This window comes from Heloderma suspectum, chromosome 1 (genome assembly GCF_057233095.1).
Source record: "Heloderma suspectum isolate Gila_16-S chromosome 1, 16-S_ref, whole genome shotgun sequence".
NCBI lineage: Eukaryota > Metazoa > Chordata > Lepidosauria > Squamata > Helodermatidae > Heloderma > Heloderma suspectum.
In genome coordinates this window covers 3,414,905-3,438,236 of record NC_139458.1, presented here as the reverse complement: position 1 = coordinate 3,438,236, position 23,332 = coordinate 3,414,905, and the positions used below count along the sequence as shown (strand labels likewise).

The following is a 23,332-nucleotide window of genomic DNA, read 5'->3' as shown; positions in this document are numbered from 1 at the left end:
TAATCCTATACATGTCTATTCAGAATTAAGTCCCACTGCATTCTCTGGGGCTTACTCCCAGGTAAGTAGGTATAAGAATGCAACCTCAGTGCACTTTACTGACTTTTATTTTTTAACCAAATATTTAAGTTCCACTATTTTTGTCTATTAGAAACATTTTAAAGATATTTATACACGATGTACGGAATATAAGTCAAATAAACATGTTAAATCAGAGCTCATTCAGTTTAGGGAAGTAGATTTTTTTTTCTCCAATTCAAATTTTTCAGAATACACACATCAATGCATCCAATTAGTTCTTTCCTTGTCACCTGAAACTGTAACGAACCAAACAGGCTATATCCAATGGATCAACAAGTTACATACAGCCACCCCTTACAACTCTTGGACTGCTTCCTAAGAAGGATACATCAGGATCCTTTTGCTCATAGCTGCCATTGGTCCCTTGCCACACAGCCTTTCCAGAACAGTAAACATGCTAGAGAAAGCACTAGAGCGGGTTTGGGGAATGTGTGGCCCTCCAGTTGTTGTTAGACTGCAAGTCCCATCAGCCCTAGCCAGCATGGCCAATGGCGAGGGATGAATGGGAGTTGCAGTTCAACAACATCTGGAGGACCACATGTTCCCCATCCCTGTGCTAGGGTGATTCCAGCAAGATACAAGTGTAAAAACCATAATGAATGAGTTCCGCCATAACATCTGGATGTTTGATGTAGTGTTGGCAACCACTCTAGATAGCTTTAAAAGGGGGGTAGACAAATTCATGGAAGATACAGCTACTAATGGCAACTAGTCCTGATGGCTACATGCTGCCTCCAGTCTCAGAGGCTGTATGCCTCTGTATCCCAGTTGCTGGGAAACGTGGGTGGGAAACTGCTCTTTCACTCATGTCCTGCTTGGGGGTTTCCCATGAGCATCTGGTGGCCACTGTGTGAACAGAATACTGGACTAGGTGGACCTTGGTCTAGTCCAGCATGGCTCTTATGTCCTTTTGTTGATCCTCTAGATCAGGGGTGGGCAATTCATAGGCCAAAACAGCTGGAGAGCCACACCCCTACCCAACACAGCCAATGGTGAAGGATGATGGGAGTTGTAGGTCAGAACATCTAGAGGGCCACAAACTGCTCACCCCTGCTCTATATCATCGGAAGAGGGTGCGGAGGCAACAGTCATAGGCCAACTAGCCTTCTAATATTGGTGTATTACTAAGTAGGAGGAAGGCTGGGTAGTCAGAGATGCTCTCAACCACTCTATAAAATGCTCAGGTATGTGGACATGGCCTGGCAGGTAATGTGCAAGCTTTGTCACCTTTAATGAGCCAGCCCAAACTCAATCAAGAAGCCAGGAACCTAAAGGAAGGCTTCTATTCAGCCCCCAGAGCCAAGCTATTGAATCTAGTACTTCCTTACTTAACAAAGTAAAACTCCCCGCCTCCATCTTCTCTCACTCTGTCACCATAATTAGGAATAGTTTGCTGTTCCAGGGCAAGGGGTGATGTACTAACCAATCTCTTCTTTAAGTAAAGACTTATGCTAAAATAAATCTTATGTGCTTAACGCTTGATTTTTGTTAGTGTTCTAGAGGTAACTTCTCCACTGCAATATAGCACAATGCATAATTTGCTGTGTGTATCCCATACCTCTGCCCAAGATCCTGGTATTTTCGGGTCAACTGAGTGCATGTGTATAGAAGTGAGTTCACATACACATGTGAACTGAGGACATGTGGTAACGTCGCAATGCCAAGAACAGAAAAATGACTTTGCTTTACTAAACCCAACCTTTTCTTATGTGCCCAGTAGAATACCTGTGCTGGGATTCTGTTCCACAAGGACAGGACCTCGATTCCGTGGTGGTGGTGAGAGCTTTGTCGGCCGGGAGTTGCCTCCAAGTAGAGGAAAGATATCTGACCTGTCACAACCGAAAGGCACTCCCGTTAGTACGTCCCTACGTTGCACAAGGGGCTCCACCTCCGACTGTCTTTCATCTGCATGAGGAGTTATTTGGGAGAAACGTTTTGAATGAAGTCCCCTGGACTGAGCACATATGAAAAACTGAACTACTTCCTCAAGAACACGCAACTTGGAGTTCCATTACATGCAGAACAGCCAGCAAGAGCAGTTACCTGCACCTGGCACAGGGAAGGCAAGTGCAAGGAGACGCTCCTTGCAAATGGGCCAAGAGAGAAGTGGCTCCTTAGTAAGGCACAATGGGCCCAAGGCCGGCTGGGGAATTCTGGGAGTTGTAGGACTTTTGTCTGTCTAAACATGCATAAGATTGCGCCCTTAGGCTTGTCTTTAGAATTGTGTCCAGAAGGCTACAGCAAGCCAGTGCCAATCCTGAAGCACCGCTATAATATGCCCCCATCCACCCTCAAGATTACTGTACCAAAGTTTCCAAAAGGGGGAGGGGGGATGGACAAGGGCTGCCCCATGCAGACAACACACAACTTGAATAATTAAAGATCCTAAATATATTCAATACTACTTGTATCAAGTTCCAAAAGTGAAGGGCTGTAGCTAAGTGGCAGAACACTGTATCCCCAGGTAGGGACAGGAAAGGCCTGACACTTGGAAGAAATATTGCAAGTCGATATAGACAATACTGAGCTGGAAGGATCCATGTTCTGAGCTGGTACAAGGCAGCTTTCCATGTTTCACCAAGCAATTGTTGCCAGGTTGACTCTAACAAGGAGGGCTAGAGCTTTCTCAGCAAGAGCTGGTAAGGATTTCTAGGGCATCGTAATAACTGAGCTGGGATCTAGGTGGTGCAAGAGCACTCCCTGCCACCACGCTCACTTGAGTTTTCTTGAGAGCTTTCATATCATTTTTCTCCCACAACCCACCCCCAAAAGTAGCCTAACTGCTTTTTAAACTTTCCTAAGTTTAAAATCAGCTTAAGAGGTTGGCACAAGAGCTGTTGGAAAGGATTTGGTGTGTCAGGGTGGGCTGGACTGCCCCACAGTCTAATGGAAGACAACTGACAGAACATGGATGTCTTCATAGTTAAAAATGTTTGCTCTGTTCAAGTGAACAATGTGAGGCTAGCTTGGGGAAGGGAATATGAACAACCTCCACCCTTCCCTCCCAACATAAGAGTCTTGGATTTCATCCCTGTGCTGAGAATGACACACACGTTGTTTTTATTCCTTGAGGGGCCATCGAGAGCGGGGATGTTACAGACTCTTGGCTATAAACACCACTTTCGCTGTAGGAGCTGGTGCTTGGGGACGACAAGCAAGAAGGAGACTCTGAGGTCAGATCAAGCTTCAGCACGGAGTCTGGGCTTTCGAGATCAGAATTGCTGCCGTTTAGCTTTGCCCTCTTCTTAGCCGCGCTATTACGTAGAGACCGAAGAGAACTCTGCATCTAAAGAGAAGGGAAGACGCATGATCCCAACTGGATACCTTAAAGGAAAATAAGCACAAGTTCATACAATTGTCTATTGCTTTTCTATTAGACACCTGGGTGAGGAGCAGACTTTCCATTTAAAAGAAGCACCTTCTTCTCTTGTTTGACCTGCTTGTACTGTGTTGCAACGCAGTTTTCTAAAACTAGGTGTCATTTTAATTCAGTTTGCTTCAGCATTCACCAAGAGTTGACAAACAACACTAGAGCAGCAACTAGGAACAGAAAGTGAGCATAAACCCCAAGACCACAGGTGTCAAGCAATTGCACTTTCAGAAGAAAAAACATTATTGAATCAGTGATTGCATTGCAGGTTTCAATGCAAATGATTAGAAAGCCATGTGGAATATAGAGACTGCAAACAAACCCATGTTGACCATGTAAATACACCCTAGGTAAAGCCATAGAAAAGAATGTATTTAGGCAAATTTGCCAATCATCCATTTTTAATAGTAAAAAAAGATCACATTGAACTCCCACCTCTTCCTCATCCAGCTCCTTTTCATTGATGTTTAACTCCGAAAGATCAATTGCCAGTTTCTTATCCCTTTCATTTAACCATATGTCTTCTGGCTCCCCATTCTTGTGTCCTACTACATTGATTTCCACTTTATCAGGCAAAGGACTAACACCGCGGGGAATAGGAGGCACTGGTTTTGTTCCACTCAGGCCTCTCCGTGAAGCTGGGGATCTCACAAAGGCAGGTTTCAGCTGAATCGGAGAAGGTGTGTCCTGGGGCTTTGCCTCTGCACGAAGAGACCATACAGGACATGTTAAGAAGATATTGATGCCAAAGAATATATTTCATGAGGTATGAAACAAAGCATGTGCTCAGTTATATAAGTGGGAACCACCAGATATGTATTTCACTGCTGTTTCAACATCCACATTTTGTAGACTCCAAGACATGATTCAGAATGCTGGGGGGAACGGGGTACCTATAAATCTCTAAGCAGCTTAAGCCCTGCAAATTCTGAGGTAACTCTCTTGGGATGGAATTAGTCTACTGAAGGTCTTTTTTAGGTATCAGAAAAATGAAGAAAAAGGCTAAGATCAAACTGGTGCTAGATGGAGGATTCATAGACTCATAGAAGAGTAGGGTTGGAAGGGGCCTACAATGCCATCCAACCCCCCACTCAATGCAGGAATCCAAGTCAGAGCATCCCTGACAGATGGCTGTCCAGCCTCATCTTGAATGCCTCCAGTGCCCACTACCTCCCTAAGTAATTGGTTCCATTGTTGTACTGCTCTAACAGTCAGGAGGTTTCTCCTGATGTTCAGACGGAAATTACTCAAAGTAAGACTGTTCCAGGAAACAGAAAAACTATTGCCTCTGAAGAAGACATTTTCTCAAAGCATAACAGGCAGCTGTACTGTTATTAATAAATTCTCCATCCATCACTGGTTTGCCTCATTTTTTGCTTCCTTGGCCCGTCCCACTTGGCAAACATTGCTGGAGATTGCACAAAGCTTGATTACCACGGCTTTTACCTGCATCCTCTCCTGCCACTGGGCTGGAAAACTTCTTCTGATGAGTAGGTTTTGGAAGCCCTTCAAAGCTCTTAAGAGGCCAGGAATTAGAGAAGTTAACAGCATGATCTTGCATCTTGAGTGAATCTGAAGGAGGGGAGGTGTGCTTTGGACTGTGCTTGGGTGACGAGAACGGGTAGGATGGAAGGATGAAAGCTCCTTGGCTGGCATGAGAGCCCAGAAGAGGTGGGCCATGCTCAGGTGGGCTGCAAAACGTCCGCTGGGGCTTGTTGGTGAAACTGAGGCTGGTGCACACTGATTGGAAGAGAAAGAACGTGCATCAACCAGATTAAAGAACCAGGAAAAGACACATGCAACAGTATTTGCAAACTGTTTCTCGTCCAACCTGCGAGATCATTAAGCTACAAGCACAACCAGCAGGATAATTACTTTTCTAAAGATTGCTCATCTATATCATCCAGCTGAGTCAAGCCATCTTCGCTTTGCCGAAACAGCTAGGTTGTCTAGCACAGCAGAAGGATAGATTCAACAAGAACAGTTTGTGGCTGGTTAAATGTATTTATCATGCACGGTGGCGACACTGCTCATGGGAGGTGTGGAGTCCCACTTCCATGTGGCAGATTGTGTTTCGTCTTGCTAATCAAAAGTGCTCAAGAGCTCTGTGTCACACTGACCTCCTGAAGTCTCCACTGCCCACATAGCTAGTCAAGCCTCCCACATATAAGGAGAGGCTGCCTGAAATTGGACCTCCCTGGCACTCTGACCAGGACCCAGAGAGGTCCTTTAGGTACGCCCAAAGGCCAGGGAATATCAAGTGGGATTTCCAAACAACTTTCTTTGAACAGCACAACCTCACTCCACCGCATATTAAACTGCTTTAGAAACCCTTCAGATCTGCCACTTCCGCACCCCTGTATTAAACATATTAATTTGGAATGACAAGAAAGCAGATTTAGATTAAGTAATAGGACTACCACCACTCTGGATCTATTATTCTTTACATTAAATACATATGTTCTGTCATGCTTTTGTTCAGTATACCTGTGTGTAAATGATTTGGACTGTAATCCTATACCCATTTACCTAGAAGCAAGCCTCAGTGAACTCCATGGAATTTACTTGTGAGTCCGCAACTATAGGATTGTGCTGATAGTCTAATGTCTTGTAGCAGTAATTTTTTTCTGCATAGTTCCAGCATATCCATTACATAGATATCCAATCAGGACCTTAGTAATCTGAGAAAGCTTCCCCAACCCTGTATCTGGAGAGCTTTTAATTCTTATAGATTGCTACATGTAAATTAACAGTAGCCATCCAACCAACATGGCCCTGTGTATCAAATAACATATTATTCTGAATAAGATGCCTATCCTAATAGATTACTCTCTCTGCTCCCTATTGCAGGGGTATTTTATTCTATAGGTTTGGTTTATAAGCAGCTGGACTGGAATACCATGGGCCAATTTGCATGATCACTGTAGGCTAAAGAAGTCATGGTGGCTTGCCTGAGCCGTGGGATATGATTTGCATAATCACCCGCCCAGCCACAGCTTGTCGTGTTATCCAAACCCAGGTGGCATGGTTTGTTTGAGGGGGAAAACCCCTCAAATAACCCATCAACTGTTGTACAGTTATTTGAGTGTTGCTTCCCCCTCAAACAAGCCATGCTGCCCAGATTCGGACAACACAACAAGCCACAACCCAGCAGGTGATTATGCAAATCGTGCCCAGCACATGCTGTGGTTTAAACAAGCCACTGTGGCTTGCTTCACCTACAATGATCTTCTGAACCAGGGCTATGAGAACTGTACCTAGTCTCCTCATTCACTTTGCCCATTCACTACCTTCTAACAAGTGAGAGAAAAGGGACTTGAGAGCAGGAGGCACAAGCAAAAAGCTGGTATCAGGCTTTGGGGTCAATAATGCATTTGGAAGACAGTCCTCTCCCAACGGTGAGATTGCTTTTTGCATCTGCTCTTTGCAACAAGGTAAAAAAAGAAGGGATGGAGAGGGCTGCACTGGAAATACGTAGTTCAGAGTTTCTCAGGTACTTAAAGAACAAAAGGAGGCTGTTTGGGAGCTGACTTTGTTTGTGGCTGTTTTATTTGATGACATCAAAATCAGACTTCTCACAGCTCCCGTCTTAGAGACAGCTACACATCGGACTTCAAGCCATTTGTCCTGATCCAGTTATTTGCTATTGCCATACCACTGTGCGCTGAGAGCTACTCTGCCTGTAAAGCCTCCCCACTCATGTCAAGGGAGGAAATAGATCTGTGTGGAAGAAGGGCCATTGCTCTTGATAGCAATCTACAACACAGAACTTTGAGCTGAAAGGGCCTTAGAAAATAACAATTCCTGTTATTAATTTTAGGTATTTTTACACTGCGTTTCTAAACAAAGTTTTCCCAATGCACCTCACAATAAGGTTTTAAACAAAAGAAATACAATAATAAATATCACTATCCAAACACTAAAACCCTTTTTTTTAATCAAAACGCTAAATGAGCAGCATAAAACACTTAGGAACAAAAACCAACATAGCATCACATTATCACAAATTATTCCAAAAACAATCATTGTTACAGTTTAGTTGTCACACACATGGTCTGCATATATAAAGCCAGTTCCTGGGATCTCTGATTTAAACTCAGGTATCAGAGCCAGGAAACACTTCTGCTTGAGGCCTTAGAAAGCTGTTTCCAACACTTGGCTGGCTGGGGCCAATCATCCATACCAGTGCGTGGCAATTCCTTACATACTTTGGATTTCTGACCTGACCCCTCCATTGCATGGAATGCTACTGTAGTAACTGCATGCCTGAACTGCAGGACACACTGGAATGGGACAAACATGCACGTATAATGGTCATGGTGGCATCCACGTGTGTCTGTCTGCCAGTGGAAGGCTACTGCTGACGGAATGGATTCCCCCTCCCCCTGAATCTGCTTCAGAGGGTATGGACACCCTTTGGGGTGCAGACGGCTGCAGTGGGGAGGAGAGGAAGAGGATGTCCACTTGCACAACGTTGATGGATAACAGCAGAGGCACAGATACAGCACAGATACCTTTATCTTGCCAGGGGTTATTCAGTCCTAGAAACTGTAGATCAGAATCCACACTGCCGCTCTTTCCACGAGTGTGACAGAAACCAAACAGCCCACATTTGCCTGAAATATGGGGCTGATGAGAGGGCATCACACCTTTCAAGTAAAAAGGAAAGGCCAGTCAAGTATATTTCTAGGTACTGTCCACAGCACATATTGAAAAAGACTTTTAAAACAGAGTAGAAAACAGTCTCTGTTCTGGATTTCACACTTTCAGGGAGTTTGGAAAATAAGATGAAATAAATGTTTGAGAATCCCTCCCAGGAACTCCAAAGGCAACCTTATAAAAAACCTTTCTTCGTGTGCATGAGGCAGAATAACGTATCTGGCAAGATGCAGTAAGGACGGAGTTCCTTTTTGACAGGGCATATCAAAGTGGAATTTTAGCTTCTCCTAAGTACATTTTGCCATACAAAAGGTTTCCAGGACAAGGACAGATAAAAAGCAAAACATTTTAAAAATACATAGTACTGAAAGAAATCCAATACTTTTACATACACATGTGCACACACACTCACACAGAGTTGCGCTCTAACGGAGTCCATCCTGCCAAGCACTATGTTAAATGAACCCTGAAGTCTTCTAAACTGGCACAGTCCTCCCAGCAGGCACAATGCTCCATCAATAAAAGGGAGCAAGGCAAGTCTGATCTTGCCTAATAAGGCCTTTTCACTATTAATGTGAGGGATGATGAAAGTTGGTTACCTATTATAGCAAGTGTTTTCAGAAGCCACTATTTATAGCAAGTGTTTTCAGAAGCTAATCATTCCAAATTCTCTCCCAAGAACTGCTTCTTACATTTAAGGCCTGGTGCAAACCTAACACTGGCTTCCCAGTGTTTCTGAACACAGAGGTGAAGAGTAGTTAGTCCATAATTTCCAGGTCCTTCATATACCACCCTAAGCTGACACTGCTTTTTCTACACCTCAAAGAGTTTGGAATGTTATCTGGGGTCAACAGGGAGGAGAGGAATTACTTACTGTATAATCCTGTTGATTATGCCTCAAGCAGGGACCTAAATTTGGTGTACCTAGATCCCTAGCGGCTTCTGCCTGGACCATACATATTGGGGGCAGCAAGCCAGGAACCCAATTTTGGGGGACCCAGTGTTTGTGAACTCAGCAGTTCTTCAGGCTTCCTGGGTCCAGTTTGCTCTTCTCCTGCTTAAGGAGGGCAAGGTAGCAAAGGAAGGAGGATGCCTCCATTGAAAGAAGAGTTGGGGATGATACTGGAAAAGGCTGATGCTGTCCCTGTCACATTAAGAGCAAAGGGCAGGCCTGAAGGAAAGGGTCCCTCTCCTTTGCATTGCACCATCCCATCACTGAAGCATGACTGTGAGGCACTTAGGGCTCTACACATATTTAGTACTAAGCTGTTTTACCTTGAGAAGGCCTTAGTTTTGGAGAGTGAAGGAAATCATTTGATGTTGAGAGCTGCAAGACAAACGTGAAGCAGAAGGCATTAAAATGCAATGAACATCGAACTTCTTCCTTATAAAACCAAGAGAGAGATGCATACTATTGCATGGAACTGAACTGGGACATCGTTTGAAGTGCACAGGAAGCATATTTTAATTGGGATGACCTTTTAAGTTTGAACATTTCTAATGAACCACATATGAACAATACACTTTTAGTCCTCATGGCAGCCCTGCTCTGCCAATCCCTGGGTCATCAGAATAGTAATGTTGGATCAGACCAAGGGCTTATCTAGTCCAGTATTTGTATTCTGTTCACAGAGTGGCCAACCAGCTACCTGGGGGAAACCCACAAGCAGGGCATGAATGCATTTTAGCACCCTCCCGCTCATGTTCCCCAGCAACTGGTATTCAGAACTATACTGCCTCCAATGCTGGAGGCAATATATATCCATCAAATTTATTTATTTATTTATTTTATTAATCACCCAGCCACTCTGGGCGATGTACAAAGTATATAATAAAACAGTTTAAAACAATAAAATTCTACAGTAAAAACATTTTCTAAAATACTCTAACCCATCCCAAATGCCTGCCTGAACAACCACATTTTTAATGCGCGGTGGAAGCTCATTAAAGAGGGGGCATGGCGGGGTTCCCTAGGGAGGGAGTTGCACAGAGTGGGGGCCACCACAGAGAAGGCCCTCTCCTTCGTCCTCACCAGTTTAGCTGTCCTGGCTAACGGGACAGACAGAAGGCCATACGAGGCTGATCTTGTTAAGCGGGCTGTCTGGCGTTGCTGGAGGCGCTCCTTAAGAGAGGCTGGGCCAGAATAATATAGGGTTTAAAAGGTCACAATCAACACCTTGAATTTGGCCCGGAAAACAACTGGTAACCAGTGCAACTCCTTCAGCACTGGAGTGATGTGATCTCGCCGGCGGCTGCCTTTAATCAGGCGAGCCGCCGCGTGCTGTAGCTTCTGAACTGTCTTCAAGGGTAACCCCACGTAGAGCACATTACAGTAGTCTAAACGACAGGAGACCAGGGCTTGTACTACTGATGGGAGCAGATGGTCAGGAAGATAGGGGTGCAGCCGCCGTATCAGATGGAGTTGGTACAGTGCTGTCCCGCTCACAGCTGACACCTGAGCCTCCATGGACAGCTGGGAGTCCAAAATGACCCCCAGGCTGCGGACCTGGTCTTTCAAGGGTAGCCATACCCCATTCAACACCAGGTCAACATCCCCAACCTCCTCTTGTCTCCCACCAAAAGTACCTCGGTCTTGTCAGGGTTCAGCTTCAGCTTATTCCTCCCCATCCAGCCATTCACCGTCTCCAGACATTTGGACAGGGTTTCTACAGCCAACCTTGGTGAAGATTTGAACAAGAGGTAGAGCTGCGTGACATCCGCATATTGATGACACTGCACCCCAAACCTCCTGATGATAGCCCCCAGCAGCTTCACTTAGATGTTAAATAGCATCGGGGAGAGGATGGAACCCTGTGGCACCCCACAAGTGAGCGGCCACGGGTCTGAAACCTCCTCTCCCAGTGCTACCCTCTGGTACCTGCCGGAGAGGAAGGACCGGAACCACCGCAATATGGTGTCTCCAATGCCCAACCCCTCCAGGCGGTCCAGGAGGATACCGTGTTCAACGGACTTGGATTCCTGCATTGAGCAGGGGGTTGGACTCGATGTCCTTGTAGGCCCTTTCCAACCCTACTATTCTATGATTCTATGAAATGAAATAAATGAAATAAAAAAATAAAAAACGGTATCAAAAGCCGCTGAGAGGTCAAGGAGAATGAGGAAGGAGCATTCACCCCTATCCAGAGCCCTCCTCATATCACCCGCCAAGACGACAAAAGCCATTTCTGTCCCATGCCCAGGCCTGAAGCCCAACTGAAATGGGTCTAGATAGTTGGCTTCTTCCAAGTGTGCCTTCAACTGCATCGCCACCACCCACTCAATCACCTTGCCCAAAAATGACAGATTCAAGACTGGGTGAAAGTTGTTCAGAACTTGGGGATCCAAGGAGGGCTTCTTTAAGAGCAGTCTTCTCACTGCCTCCTTGAGGGCTGATGGCTTCACTGCCTCCTCAAGGGAGGCGTTCACCACCGCCCTGATCCCCTCACCCAGTCTCTCTCTGCAGCCCATAATGAGCCAAGATGGGCAAGAATGAAGTAAGCAGGTGGTCGGCCTTACAGATGAAAGCACCTTGTCCACTTCATCAGAAGGAAGAAGCTGGAACCGATCCCACAAAACCAGTGTGCCACAGACTGCCTCCTGCTCACTAACTGTATCCACAGCACACATAACACTCCTAATCCGATCAATTTTATCTGCAAAGTGCGTTGCCAAGGCCTCACAGGAGGCCTTAGAATGCTCCAGTGATTCCGGAGCCACTGGACCGACCAGGCTCCGGACCACTTGGAACAGCCTCCTGGGACAGCACCCTGGAGACGTGATTGAGACAGCATAATATTCCTTTTTTGCTGCCTTCACCGCCACGCGATAGGCTAATATAAGTGTGACTACCTATAGAAATTGTGGTCAGCTCGAGAATTACTAGCACACTCTAAGAGTCATCTGCTATTAATCTGACAAGAGAGGATTTTCTGACTGTTAATCTCAAAAGACTGTTTCATTTCTATGCCTGCTAGTCTTCCTGTATGTCCCTGCATGACTGAGCTGCTGTGAACATTCCTAATTTCACAAATTCCTTTAGCCACTGAAAAGCTATCTGTGTTAATTTGTAACAAAACTGAGCTTACTGGAATGTGCCTGGATGTAATTATTAATTTCCTCCATTACTCTGGAAAGCTTTTGCTGTTAACTCTTAATAATTAATTCAGGAATGTGACAATTACACTGCTTTACATCTCTTTAAATTAATCAACACTTAAAATCCAGACAACAGAGTTTTATCCTGAATACTGAAATCAGCATATTGATCCAACCACAAAGAAATTGTTCTGAGTGACAGAAATCTCTCATCAACATAGCAGAATCTAGAGACAAACAGAACTTTTCTGGTCTGCTTCCCCATCACTTTACAGCCTCTGTATGGGCACAAAACCAGCAAGGAAAAAAAAAGGCTGAGACCAAATGGAAATCTGTACACCTGCAGGGGTATTGCATCTCCACTCTATTATGCTAAACAGATTTCCAGCGGCGGAGGAACAGATTTCCAGTGGTGAAGCGTAAGGAAGGCAGAAGTGTGCTCTGTGCACAGAGCTTGAAGAGTGGGGCCAACCGTATAGCAATGTTGGGTGGCAGGTAAAGGGCTCCTAGGGCCCAGCCAAGAGGCAGTGGTGAGCACTTCCCAGGGACATGCTCATCTGCCTTGTTTTATTTATTTCTAAGTTTTATATCCTGCCTTGGTTTGATGGGCTCTTAGATCCTGGGGAAGTCGAGGGGGTAGTGACCAAACCAGACCAGTAGCAACCATGGACCTATAGTGAAGATTAGATAAATTTGCGGAGGAACCTCCAAGATCAGAGGCAGCACACCTCTGAATGCCAGTTACAAAGGCGGTGGGGTGCGCAGGGGGAGAGACCGCATGGCATGGGGGAGATCGTAGTCTTCATGTCCTGCACGTAGGCAGTCCACTACTGGAAACAAGATGCAAGACTAGGGGGAACTTGGGTGTGATCCAGCAAGGCTCTTATTGTAATGCATTATCTTGAATGGGATACAGCAAGTCAAGAATCCTGAGTTATCTGCCAGCTCTGCCTTTCCTTCTTTAAGGCATGTATTCAAGGCATCTTGACTATGCATTGGCAATGTTTGCTGGTAAAGGCGACTTGTGTGTCAGGTTTCAGGAGTGCTGAAGAGAGGAGTGCTATGGAGTCTATAGCAACTTATGAAGACTCTGTAGATAGCCAGTAGATGCATGCAGCCTTTCTATTTATGTATGTCATCAATTTATCGGGTCTTTCATCTTTCTATTCTCCCCCAACTTTCTGATGATGCAGTACTGATCAGTCGCTGAGCACATGCTTTGTACACAAATGGTCCCAGGTTCAACACAGGGCTTCTGCCTAAAACTCTGGACAGCCGCGGCCTGCCAGTGTAGTAGCCAGTACTGAACTAAGTGGACCAATGGTCTCACTGGGTTTGAGGCAGCTTCCTATGTTCGTAGCAGGCAATAGGAAAGTGAGGCAAACAGTACTGGTGTGATCTGAGAGGTTTGAATCAAGACACAAGGAAGGGGACTTGATAGATTTAAAAAAATGCTTGAAGCTCAATTTCCATGCTTTAATCATAAGAGCCACCTGACAGTTGGGAAAAAAGTGATATGAAATAGACTAGCCTTTTGTTACTCATAGTCCTAAAAACATATCTTTCTCCAGGAAACTAAAAGAGCAGCAGCTACAGAAAAAAATGTCCCCACAAATTCCACTAATGTCTTTTCTTCAACTTCAGCAAAGGAGATCGTTACCTTGTCGTGGTGCTGGAGCTTGAGCACCTCAATGACGTCGTGAGCTAAACCGTGAAGGGACACCCAAGACGGGAAGGTCATGGCAGAGAGGTCAGACTAAATACGGTCCCTGGGGAAGGAAACGGCAACCCACCCCAGTATTCTTGCCATGAAAATGGAAAATTAGTAAAACCAGAGATATGTCAGTATACGATCGGAAGATGGGACTCCCAGGTCGGAAGATGGTCAAAAAGCTACTGGGGAGGAAGAGAGGATAAGTTCAACTAGCCCCAGATGTGATGACGCAGCTAGCTCAAAGCCGAAAGGATGGCTAGCAGCCGATGGTGCTGGTGGTGAACGACGAATCCGATGTTCTAAAGATAAACACACCATCGGAACCTGGAATGTAAGATCTATGAGCTATAATCTATGTGGTTATTGGGGAGATGTCAAGATTAAATATAGACATTTTGGGTGTCAGTGAACTGAAATGGACTGGAATGGGCCACTTCACATCAGATGACCACCAGATCTACTACGGTGGACAAGAGGACGGCAGACGAAATTGAGTAGCCTTCATAATTAATAATAAAGTGGCTAAAGCAGTGCTTGGATACAATCCAACAAATGAAAGAATGATCTCCATTCGAATTCAGGGTAAGCCATTTAACACCACAGTGATCCAAATATACACCCCAACCACAGATGCTGAAGAAGCAAAAGTAGATCAGTTCCATAAGGATCTGCAGCACCTACTGGATAGTACGCCAAACAAAGACGTTATTTTCATTACAGGAGACTAGAATGCTAAGGTGGGTAGTCAAACGGCACCTGGAATTACAAGCAAGCATGGTCTGGGAGAACAAAATGAAGCGGGACATAGGCTGATAGAATTTTGCCAAGACAACTCACTGTGCATAACAAACACTCTCTTCCAACAACCTAAGAGACGACTTTATACATGGACTTCACCAGACGGTCGACACCAAAATCAGATTGACTACATCCTTTGTAGCCAAAGGTGGCAGACATCTATGCAGTCGGTAAAAACAAGACCTGGAGCTGATTGCAGTTCAGATCATGAACTTCTTATTGCACAATTTAGAATCAGACTAAAGAGAACAGGGAAGACCCACAGATCAGTTAGACAGGAGCTCACGAATATTCCTCATGAATATGCAGTGGAGGTGAAGAAAAGATTTAAGGGACTAGATTTAGTAGATAGGGTCAGAGAAGAACTATGGACAGAAGTTCGCAACATTGTTCAGGAGGCGGCAACAAAAAACGTCCCAAAGAAACAGAAAACCAAGAAGGCAAGATGGCTGTCTGCTGAGACACTGGAAGCAGCCCAAGAAAGAAGGAAAGCAAAAGGCAACAGTGATAGGGGGAGATATGCCCAATTAAATGCAAAATTCCAGAGGTAGCCAGAAGAGATAAGGAATTATTTTTAAACAAGCAATGCGCGGAAGCGGAAGAAGATAATAGAATAGGAAGGACAAGAGACCTCTTCCAGAAAATTAGAAACATTGGAGGTAAATTCCAGGCAAAAATGGGTATGATCAAAAACAAAGATGGCAAGGACCTAACAGAAGCAGAAGAGATCAAGAAAAGGTGGCAAGAATATACGGAAGATCTGTATAGGAAGGATAACAACATTGGGGATAGATTTGAAGGTGTGGTCAGTGAGCTAGAGCCAGACATCCTGAAGAGTGAGGTTGAATGGGTCTTAAGAAGCATTGCTAATAACAAGGCAGCAGGAGATGACGGTATCCCAGCTGAACTGTTAAAAATCTTGCAAGATGAGGCTGTCAAGGTGATGCATGCCATATGCCAGCAAATTTGGAAAACACAAGAATGGCCAACAGATTGGAAAAAATCAACTTATATCCCCATACCAAAAAAGGGACGTACCAAAGAATGTTCAAACTATCAAACAGTGGCACTAATTTCACATGCCAGTAAGGTAATGCTCAAGATCTTGCAAGGTAAAATCCAGCAATTCATGGAATGAGAATTGCCAGATGTACAAGCTGGGTTTCGAAGAGGCAGAGGAACTAGAGACCAAACTGCCAATATCCAATGCAGGTAGCACAGAATTGCAGGGATGGTGACAGGAAAGCTAAAGCTAAGAACGAGCAGAGGTTAGCGAGGGATGCTAAAAACAACAAAAAGGCTTTCTTCAGCTATGTGCATAGTAAAAGGCCGAGGAAAGAAATGGTTGTTCAGCTATTAAATAAGGATGGCAAAACGATTACAGATGACAAAGAAAAGGCAGAGGTGCTCAATTCCTACTTTGGACTCAGTCTTTTCCCAAAAGACGGTCCATGAGCCACCTGGCAAAGGCGAAGTACAGGTTGAAGGGGCAGGATTGCAGCTTTAGATCGACAGGCATATGGTCAAGGAACACCTCATTACTTTGAATGAATTCAAATCTCCAGGGCCAGATGAACGGCATCCTAGAGTAATAAAGGAACTGGCAGAAGAACTCTCAGAACCGCTGTCTGTCTTTGAGAAATCATGGAGGACGGGGGAAGTGCCAGATGATTGGAGGAGGGCCAATGTTGTCCCTATCTTCAAAAAGGGTAAAAAGGAGGAACCTGGGAACTACAGACTAGTCAGTCTGACATCAATCCCCGGGAAAATTCTGGAGCAGATGATAAACGAATCCATCTGGAAGCACCTTGACAACAATGCCATGATTATTCGACGCCAACATGGATTTGTCAAAAACAAGTCCTGCCAGACAAATCTGATCTCATTTTTATATCAAGTCACCTCCCTTGTAGACCGTGGGAATGCTGTAGACATCATATACCTCGACTTCAGCAAAGCTTTCGACAAAGTGCCCCATGATCTCCTGATGAGCAAACTAGCTCAAAGTGGGCTAGATGAAACAACGATCCGGTGGATCCACAGTTGGCTAAAGAATCGGACTCAAAGAGTGCTTATCAATGGGACCTTCTCAAACTGGGGAGAAGTAATGAGTGGGGTACCGCAGGGCTCAATCGTGGGCCGAGTGCTCTTCAACATTTGTATTAATGACTTGGAGGAGGAGGTGCAGGGAATGCTGATCAAATCTGCAGATGACACAAAATTGGGAGGGACAGCTAATACCTTGGAAGACAGAAACAAAATTCAAAGTGATCTGGATAGACTGGAGCGCTGGGCAGAAAACAACAGAATGACATTTAATAGGGATAAATGCCAAGTTCTGTGCCTAGCAAAAAGAAACCAAATGCACAGTTACAAGATGGGGGATACGTGGCTCAACAACACTACAAGCGAGAAGGATCTTGGAATTGTTGTCGATCACAAGCTGAAGATGAGCCAACCATGTGATGTGGCTGCAAAAAAGGCAAATGCTCTTTTGGGCTGCATTAATAGAAGCATAGCTTCCAAATCCCGGGAAGTACTAGTTCCCCTCTACTCAGCGCTGGTTAGGCCTCATCTGGAGTACTGTACCCAGTTCTGGGCACCACACTTTAAAAAGGATGCAGCCAAACTGGAGAGGGTTCAGAGGAGGGCAACAAAGATGATCCAGGGACTGGAAACAAAGCCCTATGAAGACAGCGTGAAAGAACTGGGCATGTTTAGCCTTGAGAAGAGAAGACTGAGGAGAGAGATGATAGCACTCTTCAAGTACTTGAAAGGTTGTCACAGAGAAGAAGGCCAGGATCTCTTCTTGATCATCTCAGAGTGCAGAACATGGAATCATGGGCTCAAGTTACAGGAAGCCAGATTCCGGCTGAACATCAGGAAAAACCTCCTGACTATTAGAGCAACACGACAATGGAACCAATTACCTAGGGAGGTGGTGGACTCACCCACACTGGAGGCATTCAAGATGAGGCTGGACAGCCATCTGTCAGGGATGCTCTGACTTGGATTCCTGCATTGAGCAAGGGGTTGGACTCGATGGCCTTGTAGGCCCCTTCCAACCCTACTATTCTATGATTCTATATGATCTTGCAAGGTAGACGCCAGCAATTCATGGAACGAGAATTGCCAGATGTACAAGCTGGGTTTAGAAAAGGCAGAGGAACTAGAGACCAAATTGCCAATATCTGCTAGATAATGGAGAAAACCAGGGAGTTTCGGAAAAACATCTATTTCTGTTTTATTGACTATTCTAAAGCCTTTGACTGTATGGATCATAACAAATTGTGGCAAGTTCTTGGTGGCATAGGGATACCAAGTCATCTTGTCTGCCTCCTGACGAATCTGTATAACGACCAAGTAGTAACAGTAAGAACAGACCACAGAACAATGGACTGGTTGAAGATTGGGAAAGGAGTACGGCAGGGTTGTATACTCTCACCCTACCTATTCAACCTGTACGCAGAACACATCATGCGACGTGCTGGGCTTGATGAAGCCAAGGCTGGAGTTAAAATCGCTGGAAGAAACATTAACAATCTCAGATATGCAGATGATACCACTTTGATGGCTGAAAGCGAGGAGGAGCTGAGGAACCTGATGACGAAGGTGAAAGAAGGAAGTGCAAAAGCTGCGTTGCAGTTAAACCTCAAAAAAACCATGATTATGGCAACCAGCTGGATTGAGAACTGGCAAATAGAGGGAGAAAACGTGGAGGCAGTGACAGACTCTGTCTTTCTAGGTGCAAAGATTCCTGCAGACGCTGACTGCAGCCAGGAAATCAGAAGACGTTTACTTCTTGGGAGGACAGCAATGACAAATCTTGATAAAATAGTGAAGAGCAGAGACATCACACTGACAACAAAGGTCCGCATAGTGAAAGCAATGGTATTCCCCGTAGTAACCTATGGCTGCGAGAGCTGGACCATAAGGAAGGCTGAGCAAAGGAAGAGAGATGCTTTTGAACTGTGGTGCTGGAGGAAAATTCTGAGAGTGCCTTGGACTGCAAGAAGATCAAACCAGTCCATACTCCAGGAAATCAAGCCAGACTGCTCACTTGAGGGAAGGATATTAAAGGCAAAACTGAAGTACTTTGGCCACATAATGAGAAGACAGGACACCCTGGAGAAGATGCTGATGCTAGGGAAAGTGGAAGGCAAAAGGAAGAGGGGCTGACCAAGGGCAAGGTGGATGGATGATATTCTGGAGGTGACGGGCTCGACCTTGGGGGAGCTGGGGGTGGCGACGGCCAACAGGAAGCTCTGGCGTGGGCTGGTCCATGAAGTCACAAAGAGTTGGAAGTGACTGACCGAATAAACAACAAAAAAAACTTTTCTTCAAAATTCAGGTTCTGACTTATTCCAACACAGAGATTCAACAAACTGTGCTAAGCCTGGAGCAAAAGGGTGCCAAGAGATGGAACAGCCTCTTGCTCCATAACATATGGAGAGAACTACTGCACACTAATACCTATGAAAGAGGAGGATGCACTTATCCTCTGCTCCTCAGGACCACAGCAGCAGATAAATCACAAAAGATACATCGACAGTCTCTAAGAGATGGGTAGAAAATTACTGGATATTGTTAACCAGCCTACCGTTAACAGACAGGACCTCCCCTTGCTCTCCTTCCCCCCTGCAGTCCTCTGTGTGCCTCTGAAATCTGCCTCAGAGGGTCTTCTTTGTGGGGCAATCAGGGGGAGGGGGAAACTGTTCCATCCATGGTTTCTGTTCTCTTAGCTGACAATCAAGGCTGGATACAAACCCATGTTATATTGTAATGTATTGCAAGTATGGTTATTGTATTGGTTTGTTCTATAAACAACTTTGAGCACAATGTATCGTGGAAAATGCAGTATAAATTACTATGGCTGCGTTTAGACGCTGCTTTAATCCACAATGGGTTAATAAGCTACGAACAGTAGCTTCTTTTTGAAATAGTCCACAATGCCCTGTCACATGAATGGGCTAATAAGCTACTGTTTATAGCTTATTCACCCCCCCCCCCCCATGCACAGTCCTCCAGCTCGCATCCCAGGGGACCTGGTGGCAGACCAGTCTTGTTCGCCACCAAGTCCCCCTTGGCAGCTCCGACTGCAATGGCAATTGGAATTGGCTCCCTTTTTTAAAATTTCCCCAAGCTCCTTTTTGAGCACAACGGGACTGGGGAAATTTTTAAAAATTTAAATCTGTATTTTAAACTCCTGTACTGCTGCTAGGTTTTATTGTGGTTGTATTGTTATATTGTGGTTTTAATGTTCTATATATTTTAAATTGTTTTATTGTGTGTTGTTTGGTTTTAGTTTTTGTGAACCGCCCAGAGAGCTTCGGCTATTGGGCGGTATAGAAATAAATAAATAAATAAATAAATAAATATCTGTAAATTGCGGTGGGGGTGGGGGCCAAACATGCAGGGGTGCAGACAGAGAGACCCGGGATCCATTCCCATTGCAACCCCTATCTCCGCACTGCTCTAAAAAGCAAGAAAGAGATCCCAGCAGGGAGCTGGAAAAGCACCCCGTTTCTTCTGTGGAGGCATGGGTGCCAGGCACCCCTCCCTGAGCCTGGCACCCTCACTTGCTCAGAAGAAACGGGGCACTTTTTTAATGTTGTTTTGTTCTCACGCAACAGACCAAACACATTAAAAACATACGGAACGGGGGCGGGCTCGGGGAGCACCCTAGGGGGCTGCCCCAATTGGGGATCCACTCACACACCCCCACCCCTCTCCTCCAACCCCTGAAAAAATAGCCTATTTCCCGGGTGGGGAAATATTCCTTCCTGCAGCTTGGCTTTTAAAAGGGAAGGATCATTTCCCCAACTCAGGAAACAACCAATTTTTTCATGGGTTGGGGGGGGGGGTGAGTGGATCCCCAATTGGGCCAGCCGCCTAGTGTGCTCCCTACCCTAGCATGAAGGGGGAAACCCATGAAGAGCACTCTGAAAATCTAATGCAAACCAATGGAGCTCATTTATCTATTCGCTTACACTAGATTTTCAAAGTCCTCCTGGCAAAAATCAAGGGGAGGGGTGAAATTCAATCCCCACAAAGGGCTGTGTTGCCCCTGCGGTCCTTGGGGGAGGGCAGAAATTGCCCCACACCCCCAATTTCCAGATTTTTCTTTATATATCCAAGGAAATTTTTAAAAATGGGACTCGACCCTGACAGCAACTGGGCGGGAAGGGGGCATGAGTAGCATCTTGGGGGCAATCGTGAATAGTGATTGTGTCCCGCTGGGCAAGAACAGCAAGGGTTTCTGCTGCCCTTGCCAAGTAACTCCCTGACCAATGCCCTTTAACCATGATGGAACGCCCGACGACAGGATACCCGCAATGGGTTAAATAACTGTTACTGCAGACCATGGGTTATCAAAGTGGCTTATTTCATCCAAATAAGTAATCATGGATTAAAAAATGCTTAACAAATGACACGATAACCAACAATGGGTTAAATAAGCCACCGTGGATTATCATATCGTCCAAACCCAGTCTATGACAACTCTCATAATCAGTGGCCGCTCCCAGGCTATGGAACTCCCTCCCTAGGAAGGCCAGGTTTGCTCCCTCTTTGATGTCCTTCTGCTGGCAGGCAAAGATTGCTTTGCTTAACAAGGCTTTTAATCTGTAAATTGGTCTGGTGGGTTGGATGCTGTTTTTAATAATACTGTTTATGTAACTGTTATATTTTTATCGCATATTGTTTTAACCAATTCTATTGGTTCTGTAAGCTGCCTTGAGTGCCATTTTTTGGTAGAAAGACAGGGTACGAATAAAATAAATAAATAATCCCTGACGATAGGCCATGCTGACTGGGGCTTATATGAGTCGTAGTCCAAAACAACTGGAGGGCACCTGGTTGCCTAGCCCTGCTCTAAGCAATAGCACAAGTTTGCAACTTGCCTGGTTGCCTGTAGTAAAGAAAGCAATCAGGCAAGGAAAAATTTGTAAACAAGAGGACAGGGGGCTTTTTTCCTCCTTTCAGGACATTAAGGTGCCTCAAATGATCAATGTAAGGATTCGTGGATAGGTTGGCCAGTAAAATCTTTTATGAAACTATTAGCTTCTGTGGAATTGTCTGCAAAGATGCAGAAGCAAGTGTGTGAAGGATAGTGTGTCTTCAGATTTTATTCCCTCAAGAAAAGCAGTGCTATTTTAACTGCACATGTACCAGAATCATTATGCTTCTTCTGTGGTTTGCCACTTGAGCTTTGCCCTTGAGCAGCAGCACATCATCCTGGGGGTGGTGCCTGAAAGCGCGGGGCTAGCCCGTCCACTTTCCATAGCGACACCCAGGCTAACCTACTACACGAGCCACCGTGTTCCACTTACCAGTTTGTTGCCCTTTGCAAAACATGGCTGGTTCCCAGCCCGCTCGCTCTCCCAGGGCAGTTTCCCTTTCCCAGCACTGAGCACCCGCCGGGGGCACATCCCTTGATCGGCAAGCGGGGCGAATGACCCGGCAGGCTCCCCAGAGTAGCTGTGGGCACTCTGGATGCGGTTGCCCTCCAGCAGCCAGTCTGTGTCCGCCCCGTGGGGCAAGTGGAAGCCACGGCCGTGGGCCGAGCAGGGCAGGGGCACAGCATACTCCACGAACCACTGGTCGGTCAGCTTGGGCAGCGTCTTCCTGGCCAGGCGGGCCTGCACCGCCCCCATCACGCCCTCGCCGTTGTCCTGCAGCTCCACAGCGTCCACCGCCTGGAAGAGGAGGCCGGAGCGGCCGGGGCCCAGGGCCGAGGCCAGCACGGCGAAGGCCTCCAGGGCGGCGTGGCGCACGCGGCGCTTGCCATCGGCCAGGGCTGGGGCCAGGGCCGAGACCAGCCAGGGCAGGTCGAAGTCCTCGCTGGGGAAGGTGAGCAGGGCGGCGATGCCGATGGCCAGCACCACCTCGCGCACGCGGGCGTTGCGGTGCCGCAGGTGCTCGGGCCGCAGCAGCAGGCCCAGCACGGGCTGGGGCCCGGCCGCGCGCATCAGGCCCAGGAAGAGCTGGTGGAACTCCAGGCGGATGGCCAGCTTGGCATCGCCCAGCACCTTGGCGGCGGCCGCCACCAGCGGCTCCAGGCGGGCGCGGCTGGCGGCGGCCGGGCCCAGGCGGGCGGCCAGCAGGCGCAGCGCCTCCAGCGCGCCCAGCGCCACCTTGAAGTTGGAGTCGTCCAGCAGCGCGCGCAGCAGGCTCAGCAGGCCCAGCAGGCAGGGCGCCGGCAGCGCCGCCAGCGCCGCGCCCGGCGCCTCGCCCAGCGCCCGCTTCAGCTGCTCCATGGCGCCCACGCGGCCCCGGTAGTCCTGCTGGTCCAGCAGCCGCGCGCGCAGCTCCGACGGCACCAGCCCGGGCGGCGCCGCGGGCGGCGGGGAGGGCGGGCCCGGCGCGGGGCAGGGGGCCCGGCGCCCCGCCGCCGCCCCGCCCGGGCCGCCGCCGCCCCGCTCCGGCCGCTCCTCCTCTCTGGCCATGGCCCCCGGCGGGGCCTTGCCCGGCCGCTGCCCCGCCAGCCCGCCCCGAGGCTCCCGAGGCCGCCGCCGCCGCCGCCGGGCCCCTCACAGGGGAGCATCGCCGTCTCCAGGGAAACGCGTCACCGCCGCCGCCGCCTCGGCCACGGCGAGGGAGCCACTGCGCCTGCG

General features: G+C 46.9%; 1 protein-coding gene across 3 annotated transcripts in view; it reads right to left on the bottom strand.

The window, feature by feature from the left end:
* The window catches only part of TOGARAM1 (TOG array regulator of axonemal microtubules 1), a 51,787-nt gene extending 28,529 nt beyond the window's left edge, over positions 1 to 23,258 (bottom strand). For 2 of the 3 annotated variants that reach the window (XR_014787633.1, XM_084833513.1), the window contains exons 1-7: positions 22,049 to 23,258; positions 9,386 to 9,437; positions 7,966 to 8,100; positions 4,898 to 5,191; positions 3,887 to 4,152; positions 3,135 to 3,367; positions 1,807 to 1,910 (exon numbers count right to left, since the gene is read on the bottom strand). Coding sequence is in view for 2 of the 3 variants with exons in the window: in XM_084833513.1 (XP_084689639.1) it covers positions 1,807 to 1,910; positions 3,135 to 3,367; positions 3,887 to 4,152; positions 4,898 to 5,191; positions 7,966 to 8,100; positions 9,386 to 9,437; positions 22,049 to 23,164 (2,200 nt within the window). In the remaining variant the exon portion in view is untranslated. Of the gene's footprint in view, positions 1 to 1,806; positions 1,911 to 3,134; positions 3,368 to 3,886; positions 4,153 to 4,897; positions 5,192 to 7,965; positions 8,101 to 9,385; positions 9,438 to 10,696; positions 10,788 to 22,048 lie in introns of all 3 variants that reach the window. The other variant, XM_084833528.1, reaches the window with a different exon arrangement.
* Between the last annotated feature and the right edge of the window lie 74 nt (positions 23,259 to 23,332).